Consider the following 10383-nt stretch of genomic DNA (forward strand, 5'->3'; position numbering starts at 1 on the left):
TTATACCTCAGTAAAGCTAGAAAACACTACTAGTCAATATGCTTTATGAACACTAATTCAAGAATCCTTGACAAAACACCAGCAAACTGAATTCAGCAGTATATTAAAAGATGGGCTGGGCCCAGTGGCTCATACTTGTAATGTCAGCACTTCGGGGAGCCAAGGTGGGCAGATCACTTGAGGCCAGGAGTTCAAGACCAGCCTGCCCAACATGGAGAAACCCTATCTCTACAAAAAATACAATAATTAGCCAGGCGTGATGGTGCACACCTGCATCCTCACCTACTCAGGATGCTGAGGCACGAGAATCGCTAGAACCCAGGAGAAGGAGGCTGCAGTGAGCCAAGATTGCATCACTGTACTACAGCCTAGGTGACAAAGAGAGACTATCTCAAAAAATAATAACAATTCAACATTTTAGGAACAGAAAAACATTACCTCAACAGAATAAAATCTGTTTATGAAAAATTATGACAAAATTGTTGGAAAATGCAAAACTCAGTAACAGAGGAGTATTATTTTAAACATGCTAACTTCACTAACATTAAAAGTAAAGATTTTGAGTAAATTTAGTTTAAAGATACGTAATTCTAGTTCTTTATAACCCAATAAGAGATAAGAAATAAATGTCTACATCATGTATAATTTTTTACATTATAAAACACAATATTGTCTATCTCCTCAAACTTCAATTTTAGCATTTAAAACAATTGTTTAATAAGTTTGTTATCTCAAAGAGAGCTTTAGGTTGTTTTACATCCTGTTCGCTTCACACATAGGGGTTGTAGAACTTTAAGAAAATAAAGAACTAAAGATAATTTAGCCTTAAGATATTAAATTATGTATCATTTCAATATTAACTTTACCTTGGAGCCTTGAGTTTCACATGCAAAATACTATGCAACATCTTCAAGATTTTGGTTTTGGTTTTGAAGATGCATGCAGGATTTATTATTTGTTTCACCTTTCTTGTTTTTATTCTTGGGATCTTTTTAATTGCTTGGCCTCAACATACTCATTTTTTTTTCCACATTATATTCTTTCCACTATTTTGTTAGGCAACAACAGTTTCTGGATCAGCCTTTCATTCAATAGTTTACATTTAAAAATGAGACCAAGAAATGATTTGCTCCATCTAGCAACATGTGTGCCTGCACTTTTCAAGTATACAAATACCCACTTGCTCCCATGAGAGAGACTATAACCATCTCTCCATCCCTCACAAAAGCCAGGATCCCAGGTTCATTTCCAGAATGGATATATATGATACGACTGTTGAACCACTGGGCCAGACTTAACATTATACCTTTCAACAAAATATATTTCATGGCTCATGGCTCATAAATGTAGTTTCACTGTAGACAGAGCACAATGAGTAAATCTACCCTTTTTCATGGCAAGGAGCCCAACTCATATTTTTACTGGCTTACTACTGACTAAATTAAGTCCCAATTTCTTAAAAAAAGGAAGAAAAAAAAAAACCACTCATGGCTGAAAATAAACAGTCATTTCAATATGGCTGCCAAGGACAGACTTAAAAATGAACTAATATATTCCAGGCTCAATCTCAAGATACATAACAAGTCCAAAGAAAAAAATAATGTGCTAAATAAAACAACTTAGCATTAAGTACTGTTACTTTTCACGAAAGAGTAAAGTTCTATAAACTGAAAATCTAAGAATGTTAACATGTCAGTTAAGAACAGCAACAAGCCCCACATATCAGCTACTCAATGTAAAGTTCTTTAGGACACATACCCAAGTCTTCCTAGCATCTCAAGATCAGGAACTTGTGGTCCATATGTCTCTATCTGCAGTGGCTGGTATTCATACAGAGCTTCTTCAAGCTTGTGAATAGGTGCCAGTGAAATATGCTGACCCTGTTAGAAAAATGAAGGAAATTAATACCTTTTAATATTACCTTAATATTGCTATTTATAATCATTTTAAAGATGAATTAAATTCCTCACATTAGAAGTATTATCCATTAGTTGTGCTGTTCCATGGGTACAATGCATTGCATAACTGAAACCCACATAACATAATTTATAGTCATTTATACATGATTTAAAAGAGAAAAACTAACTCCATCATTAAATTCAAATTTAGCATAAAACAGTACAGTTGTTCAATGTCAGTGGTAGAAGTCATCAAATACAAGAAGACTTCAAAAAGTTTATGCAAAATACATATAATTTAAAAACTATGCATGGATTTTTTTAAATGTTTGCACCAAAATAAGCTTGTACTAACTCGTTATAATATGTCTGAACAGCACCTAGTTTGAGGCACAAAGAAGCATAAGATCATTTGAAAAAAGCTCCTATCAGACCAATGTGAATTCTGCTCAACTGAAACAAGAACAAACACTTATGGTGAAGATTGGATAGAAGAATGGCAAAATCATTGAAGCTTTACAAGAAGTTAATGGGGACAATGCCACAAAGAAATCAGCAGTTTACAAATGGATAACTCATTTTGAGAAGGAACAAGAGATTGTTGAAGATGAAACCCTCAATGGCAGACCATCTACATCAATTTGTGAGGAAAAAAAAGGTAACCTTGTTCATGCCCTAATTGAAAAGGACTGATGATTAACAGCAGAAACAACAGGCAACACCATGGACACCTCAACTGATTCAGTTTACACAATTCTGACTGGAAAATTAAAGTTGGGCAAACTTTCCACTCAATGGGTGCCAAAACTGTTGCACCCAGATCAGTAGGAGAGGAGAGCAGGGCATTCGGTGGAAATTTTAAAACAAGTGTGATCAAGATCCTGAAGGCTTTCTTCAAAGAACAGGAGATGAAATATGCCTTTACCAGTACTGAAGACAAAGTGCAATCAAAGCAGTGGGTACCAAGAGGTGGCAGTGGTCCAGTCAAAGCAAAAGTGGACTGGTCACAAGTGAAGGTCATGGTAACAATTCAAAAAACTGCCAGTTCAAAATGCTCGTGGCACTTTGCTTATTGAGTTTCTGGAGGGCCAAAATACAATACCATCTGCTTATTATTATGAGAGTGTTTTGAGAAAGTTGGCAAAAGTTTTAACAGAAAAATACCTAGGAAACCTTCACCAGAGTCCTTTCCCCATCACAACAGTAATCCTGCTCATGAAATCTCATCAAACAAGGGTAATTTGCAAGAGTTTCCATGGGAAATCATTAGGTGTCCACCTTAAAGTCCTGATTTGGCTCCTTCTTACTTCTTTTTGTTTCCTAACCTCAAAAAATTTGTAAAGGGAACCCATTTTTATTCAGTAATAATATAAAAAAGATTTCACTGACATAGTTAAATTCCCAGGACCCTCAGTTATTTAGAGATGAACTAAATTCCTGGTATCATTGCTTACAAAAGTGTCTTGTTCCTGTTGGAGCTTATGTTGATAAATAAAGTTTATATTTTTTTATATTTATCTTTTAATTCCATTTTCCATGAACTTTTTTAAGTCCCCTTGTATATAAGTATAGTCTAACCTCACATTTTTCTATTTTTATTAAACAACTTTGACATTTTTTACAGTGTTTTTTTTAAAGCTCTAATTAGGGAAGAAAGCTAATGAAATTATTTGCTACAAAGCTATGCCACATAAATGTCTATTCTCTGAAGTCTTTACATGAAATCAAACTAACTTACCAAATACGTATTTATGTAACATCACATACACACATTAAAAACAAAATAAGAAAAATTTATGCTGAAAACTAAATGGATTAAAACATCCATTTTATTTTTCTAAGAAGAAAGAGCTGCTGGGTAACTAAAATACAAAGACCCTATAGATCATATTTGAGCATAAGTATGTAAAATAAAGTGCCACTCAGCTATATACCCTTACATTGAGATTTACATATCTATCATCCATATGGCATAGAATTCTAATTTATAAAAATCCCAACTTTTTATATAGTCTATGTTTTCTGATTTTAACCCTCATTCTCTTATTTTTCTTGGTATAGTTCACATCTGTTTCTATGTTTCATAACTTTTTATAAAGCATTCTTGCAGTTATTCTTCCAGTGTCTAGTTTATAAATGTTTTGTTATTATGTCACTTAGTTTCCTTTTTCCCTTAAATTACTAAGTTGGATGCAAAGTATACATTATCTCTTTTATTTAAAAAAAAAAAAAAAGTAAAAGGCATGACATAAAAGTGATAAAATACAATTGTAGCAGTGAGAAACAACCATCAAAGATGCTTGCACCTAAATTACAGTTTTTCTCTTCAACAAGTTCAATACCATGTAGCATCATCCTAGCTAGTTTAATAGGCATATTATAATAGGCACCTCTAACACTGTAATGTCAACAGCACTTCACCAAAAGCAGGTGAAGGACTTGAAGAGAGATTTCACCACAGAAGATATACATATTGCCAATAGGTATATGAAAAGATGCTCAATATTACTAGTCATAAGGGCAATGTAAATCAAGCAATGGTGAGATACCACTTCACACACATGGCTATTTAAGATGGCTATTATTAAAAAGAAAAACAGAAAATGCTAAGTGTTTGTGAAGATGTAGACAAACAGAAACTCTGTTTTGTGCATTGCTGGTGGGAATGTACAGTTGCTGTGGAAAATGGTATGGCAAGTCCTTAAAAAATTAAAAACAGAATTACCATATGATCCAGCAATTGGACTTCTAGGTATATACCTGAAAGTGAAAGCAGGGTTTCAAAGAAATATGTGTTCACCAATGCATATTTACAGCAGCATTATTTACACTAGCCAAAAGTTGGAAGCAACCCAGTGTCCATGAAGGAATAAACGAATAAATAATATGTGGTGTGTATGTGTGTGTGTGTGCACGCGTGTGTGTGTGTGTGTACACACACATTGATACAACAGACTATTATTCAGCCTTTGAAAGGAAGAAAATTTTGACATGTAACAACATGGATGAACCCTAACGATATTAAGATAAATGAAATAACATATTCATAAAAGGACAAAAAATATATGACTCCACTAATAGAAGGTTCCAAAGCAGTCAAATTCATGGAGACATAAAATAAATCAGTGGTTACCAGAGGCTAGGAACACAGGAAAGAGCAGTTAGTATTTCATGGGTACAGGTTCAGTTGAGAAAGATGAGAAATTTTTGAAACTGAATGGTGGTGATAAATGCACAACAATATGGGTGTACTTAATGTCACAGAAATGTACAGTTAAAATTATTAAAATGTGAAATTTTTATATTACATGTATTTTACCATAATTTTTTTAAATGAGTTTTGAATAACCTAATTTTCTCATTTGCTTTGATAGACTAATATGCAGGAAACAGAGAAAAAGAGTGTAATGTCAGAAACTTCATTCATATTATTTTAACCCCTAACCTCCATGTTCCACAGCCTTTCTAAAAAAAAACATGAAACTGTCAAGCTAAATCTTATACTATCACAGAATAATCCAATTTCAGACCAATGATTCAGAGAGCATTGCATAGGTTAAGAAGACAGTGCCTGAGTGGGATATTTTGAAACTTGTTCTGACATCCCTATTTCAGTGTCTTCTTCATAAATTGTCAGACACTAAATTCTCCTACCATATGATACAAAATGTTCAGTATTGGTGTCACATGTTTTAGCTATAGGGGTAAAAGGGAGGGGAGAAGAGTGAAAGAGAGGAGGGTAAGTGAGGGAAAGGAAAAATACTGAAACAATTAAAGAAGTACACTTATAGTCTCACCAGCACTCCATGGCATTTAAGAAATTACAGAGCAAGGTCCAAAAAGGTTGACGCAGAATGGATATTTTCAAGAATTGGAATACCTTCCAAGGAAGATAATATTCAAGAAAGATAAGCTTTCTTAAGTAGTTGCACTGGAAAACAACATACTAAAACTAATCATTCTCTAAATATTAGCAACAATACCCAAATTACTAAAGTTATGATAACTTATAATTCAGTCTTCTCTGAAGTTTGTCGGGACATCATTTACAACAGCCAAAAAGATCAGTGAATAAGAATAGTTAATATTATTTATTTTGTGTCAGGCACTATGCTAAAGAGTTTTATATACATCATGTCAGCGTCCACAATAATTTAATGAAATAAGTACTATTAATCACACTTTATGAATAAGGAAATAGGGGTTAGATAAGTGACTGAGCAAGATCATACTGTAATGGCAGTTTGATGATTAAAAGCCAAGTCTATCAGATTCTAAAGCCTGTGCGTTTTTCTCCCTAACACCTTCATTTTATGGATATGGAAGCTAATATTCTCAAAATGTAAATTTTTCTAAGGTCACATAGAGTTAGGTCTCTCAATTCCTGCCCAGCGTAGGTTCCACACACTGCCTTTTACTATCTTATTTTTAAAATAATATAATCATGGTTGTTCAATTTAAAAGTTTTAATGGCAGTAAGTAAATACTACGTGGTTTTTAAACCAATTTTTTATATAAATTCTAATAGTTGAGATACTTAAAACACCATAGGCTCAAAAAGAAGTATTTTCTAAAACTTACAACATTTAGAGAGAAATAAACATTACTCAGTGGTAGTTCTGTTTGCCATAAGAATAAGACAAAGTTCATAAATGACACACAAACTGCCCTTCTAACATTCCATCTATCTTTCCCTCAGAAAAAACTCATGTGAGACAGATGCCAAGGTTCTCAAACCCAAAGCTGGGGCAGAGCTTAGAGAACAATGACTTACACTCACTGACATGTTTTTAAATGTTTTTAAATCACCAAGAGAGCAGATAACGGCTTAACAGGTGACATGAGAAAAGTATTAGGGTTTTAAGTGACTGCGGGGGGGAAAGGCTTAAAAGTTTTTTAGATGAAAAATGGTTACTGGTGATATTTCCACCCAAACAGTAAGGGTGGTAGATATTATTCTAAATTATCAGAAAAAGGAAGATTCAAACTAAAGAACTCTAAGTGTATGATATACTAATCATAAGTTATATTTGAATTAAATTTGGTTGGGTGCCAATTGGTATGGTATAGACTTAAGTGCTACAGAATATTGAGAGGAAGAATCAGTAAAAGATGAAAGAATGAAACAGTGTAACTGTGCTAGGCTGCAGAGGACAAACAAAGTCTACAAAAGCAAGGCAATGGAGAGGACAGCAATATTACGAGAGCAGTATGTTGAGTCCTGAGACAATAAGTAAACCTGAGCAGAGACAGGTATATGGGGAAAGAAGGGTGGGCAGAGAATGAATCAGTGTAGACAGCTTAAATTGCAGCTAGAAAAGACTCCAAGGGTAATTTGAACACACATAACACACATAGGTAAGAAATCAGAATCATCAAAACAATGTCAGCATGTTTTATCTCCAGCATATTAGCAAAGAATATACTACTGGTATATTTCATACCCTACTGGTAAGAGAGCAAATTATGGAATTGCTTTCTTTATGAAAAGCAATTTAGTAAACCTTTAAAATCTTCATATATTTTGACCTACTAATACCATCTGTAATAATTTATAAGAAATATAATCAAATTCGTATTCTAAGTTTGTTCATCACAGTTTATGTTGTCAAAAACCAAAAGTAAACTAAATGTTCAATAAGTAAGTAAATAATCAGTTTAAGTAAACAGCAGTTCAATTGTGACATAAAACAATGTGTTGGCTGGGCGCAGTGATTCACGCCTATAATCCCAGCACTTTGGGAGGCCAAGGCGGGTGGACCACGAGGTCAAGAAATCAAGACCATCCTGGTCAACATGGTGAAACACCGTCTCTACAAAAAATACAAAAATTAGCTGGGCACGGTAGCAAACGCCTGTAGTCCCAGCTACTTGGGAGGCTGAGGCAGAAGAATTGCTTAAACCCAGGAGGTGGAGGTTTCGGTGAGCTGAGATCGCGCCATTGCACTCCACCCTGGGTAACGAGAGCGAAACTCCGTCTCAAAAACAAAAACAAAAACAAAAAACAAAAAACAGTGTGTAGCCATTTAAAATCATTTTCAAAGAGAAATTAATAAAATGTTAGGTACATTTTATTAGATCATTATAATCTAAACTATTTTTAAAATCTGCCAAAGAGCTGGGCACATTGGCTTATGCCTATAGTCTTAACATTTTGAAAAATCAAGGTGGGATGATAGTTTGAGCCCTGGAGTTTGGACCAGCCTGGGCAACATAGTGAAACCTCATCTCTACCAAAAAAAAAAAAAAAGATAGCCAGGCATGGTGGTGTTCACCTGTAGTCCCAGCTACTCAGGAGGCAGAAGCAGAAGGATCACTTGAGCCCAGGAGATCAAGGCTGCAGTGAGCTGTGATTGTGCCACCATACTCCAGCCTGAGTGTCAGAGCAAGACCTCATCTCAAATAAAATATAATAAAATAAAGTAAATCTGCAAAAGAAAAAAAAAAAAAAACTAAAGTAAAACTATCCCTAGGTGATGAAATTATTTATCTTTGTTGCACTATTTTCTGAATTCTCCAAAATGGTTATATACTATATTTACAGCTATTAAAAAAACTGTTATTGAGCAATATCACAGAGAAAAAACTTAAAAAAAAACATACTACAAGACAAGTGGCCTGATTTCTTCAACAAGTCAATGTCACAAGAAACAACAACAATAAAGATGACAAAGTATAGAATGGGATGGGAGCTATTCTAGATTAAAAGAATTAACACTGACAGTACTAATTTGGAAGGGAAAAAACGGCTATGAAATATTTTGGCAACAAATGGGGAAATCTGAATATAGACTGGGTATTCAGTTATATTAGAGAATTTCTGTTAATTGTTTGGTGTGATTATGGCATTATGGTTATGTATGCAAATGTCCTCTGCAGGAACAGGTCAGCGGGAGATGCCGGTTGAAGAATTTAAAAGTAAAATTTCATGGAAATTGCAATTTACTTTAAACTGGTTCAGGGAAAAAATACATATAATTTTAAAAATACATAAAAATACAGTAGTCTGTAATAGTTTGGTATTACATTATATATATAGCTGTAATATTTTGGTATTATGTAGATATATATATAATGTAATACCAAATTTTATATATATAGATATAATATTTTGTAATATATAATGTAATATGTTTGGTATTACATTATATAGATATATATATAAAATACCAAAATGTTGCAGATTACTGAATCTAGGTATTAGGCATGTGAGTATTCATTGTATTATTTTCCAACTTTGCTATTTCTAAAATTTTTCATTATAAAATGTTTAAAATAGGTCATGAAATCTTTGTTAGTTTTGAAAAAAAATAGCTATGTATTTATTGCAAAGAAAAATATAATAGGACCAAAGAAAGAAGAGCCTAGAATCAAGTACGTCAAGTAGCTATTTTAGTGATTAAGGATGAAGTAATATGGTCTAGATTTGAGTAATAATGGAGGGGAAGATAAAAAAAGAATAATAATTATCATTAAAACTGCAAGAATTGGCAGCAATCTGGTATAGCTGAGGTGGAAAGCAAAATGTGAAAAACAGAGAGAGCTGATTAACAGAAACAGGAAAACTAGGAAAGGGAAAGGTTGAAGAGTGATGTAGAATGGATGCATATCCCTTCCAAATCTCACGTTGAGATGTAATCCTCATGTTGAAGGTGAGGCCCAGTGGGAGGTGTTTGGGTCATGGGAGTAGATCCCTCATGAATGATTTGATGCCCTTCTGTCAGTAATAAGAAATTCTCTATTAGTTCACATGAGAGCTGGTTGTTAAGAGGTACCTCCTTCTCTCTCTTGCTTCCTTTCTTGCCATGTGTGCCTGTTCCCCCTATGCCATCTACCACGAGTAAAATCCTCATACAGTCTGCAGAACCATGAGCCAAATAAACCTCTTTCCTTAATGAATTACACAGTCTTGGGTGTTCCTTTATAGCAATGCAAAATGTACTAATACAAAGAGAAAATTTTAAAAAGATAAAATGCAGACCAGAAGAAAATACTTGCAAGTCACTTATTTTATAATTCGATCAAACTCAGAATACCACCTGCAAAGAATTCTTGGCCGGGCGTGGTGGCTTACACTTGTAATCCCAGCACTTTGGTAGGCCAAGGCGGGTGGATCACGAGGTCAACAGATCGAGACCATCCTGGTCAACGTGGTGAAACACCGTCTCTACTAAAAATACAAAAAATTAGCTGGGCATGGTGGCGCATGCCTGTAGTCCCAGCTATTCAGGAGGCTGAGGCAGGAGAATTGCCTGAACCCAAGAGGCGGAGGTTGCAGTGAGCTGAGATCGCGCCATTGCACTCCAGCCTGGGTAACAAGAGAGAAACTCCGTCTCAAAAAAAAAAAAAAAAAAAAAAAGAATTCTTAGGGGCCAGGCATGGTGGCTCACGCCTGTAATCCAGACAGGGTGATCACTTGAGGTCAGGAGTTCAAGACCAGCCTGGCCAACATGGTGAAACCCAATCTCTACTAAAAAAACAAAAA

The 10383-nt window shown here is 34.5% G+C and overlaps 1 protein-coding gene across 2 annotated transcripts in view; it reads right to left on the bottom strand.

Annotated features, from left to right (window-relative positions):
• MNAT1 (MNAT1 component of CDK activating kinase) overlaps nucleotides 1–10383 on the bottom strand; it is a 222431-nt gene that overhangs the window by 69386 nt on the left and 142662 nt on the right. For both annotated transcript variants that reach the window (XM_003924403.4, XM_074393162.1), the window contains exon 7: nucleotides 1759–1880. In XM_003924403.4, coding sequence (XP_003924452.2) covers nucleotides 1759–1880 — 122 coding nt within the window. The remainder of the gene's footprint in view (nucleotides 1–1758; nucleotides 1881–10383) is intronic.

This window comes from Saimiri boliviensis, chromosome 2 (assembly GCF_048565385.1).
Source record: "Saimiri boliviensis isolate mSaiBol1 chromosome 2, mSaiBol1.pri, whole genome shotgun sequence".
In the NCBI taxonomy this organism is placed as follows: domain Eukaryota; kingdom Metazoa; phylum Chordata; class Mammalia; order Primates; family Cebidae; genus Saimiri; species Saimiri boliviensis.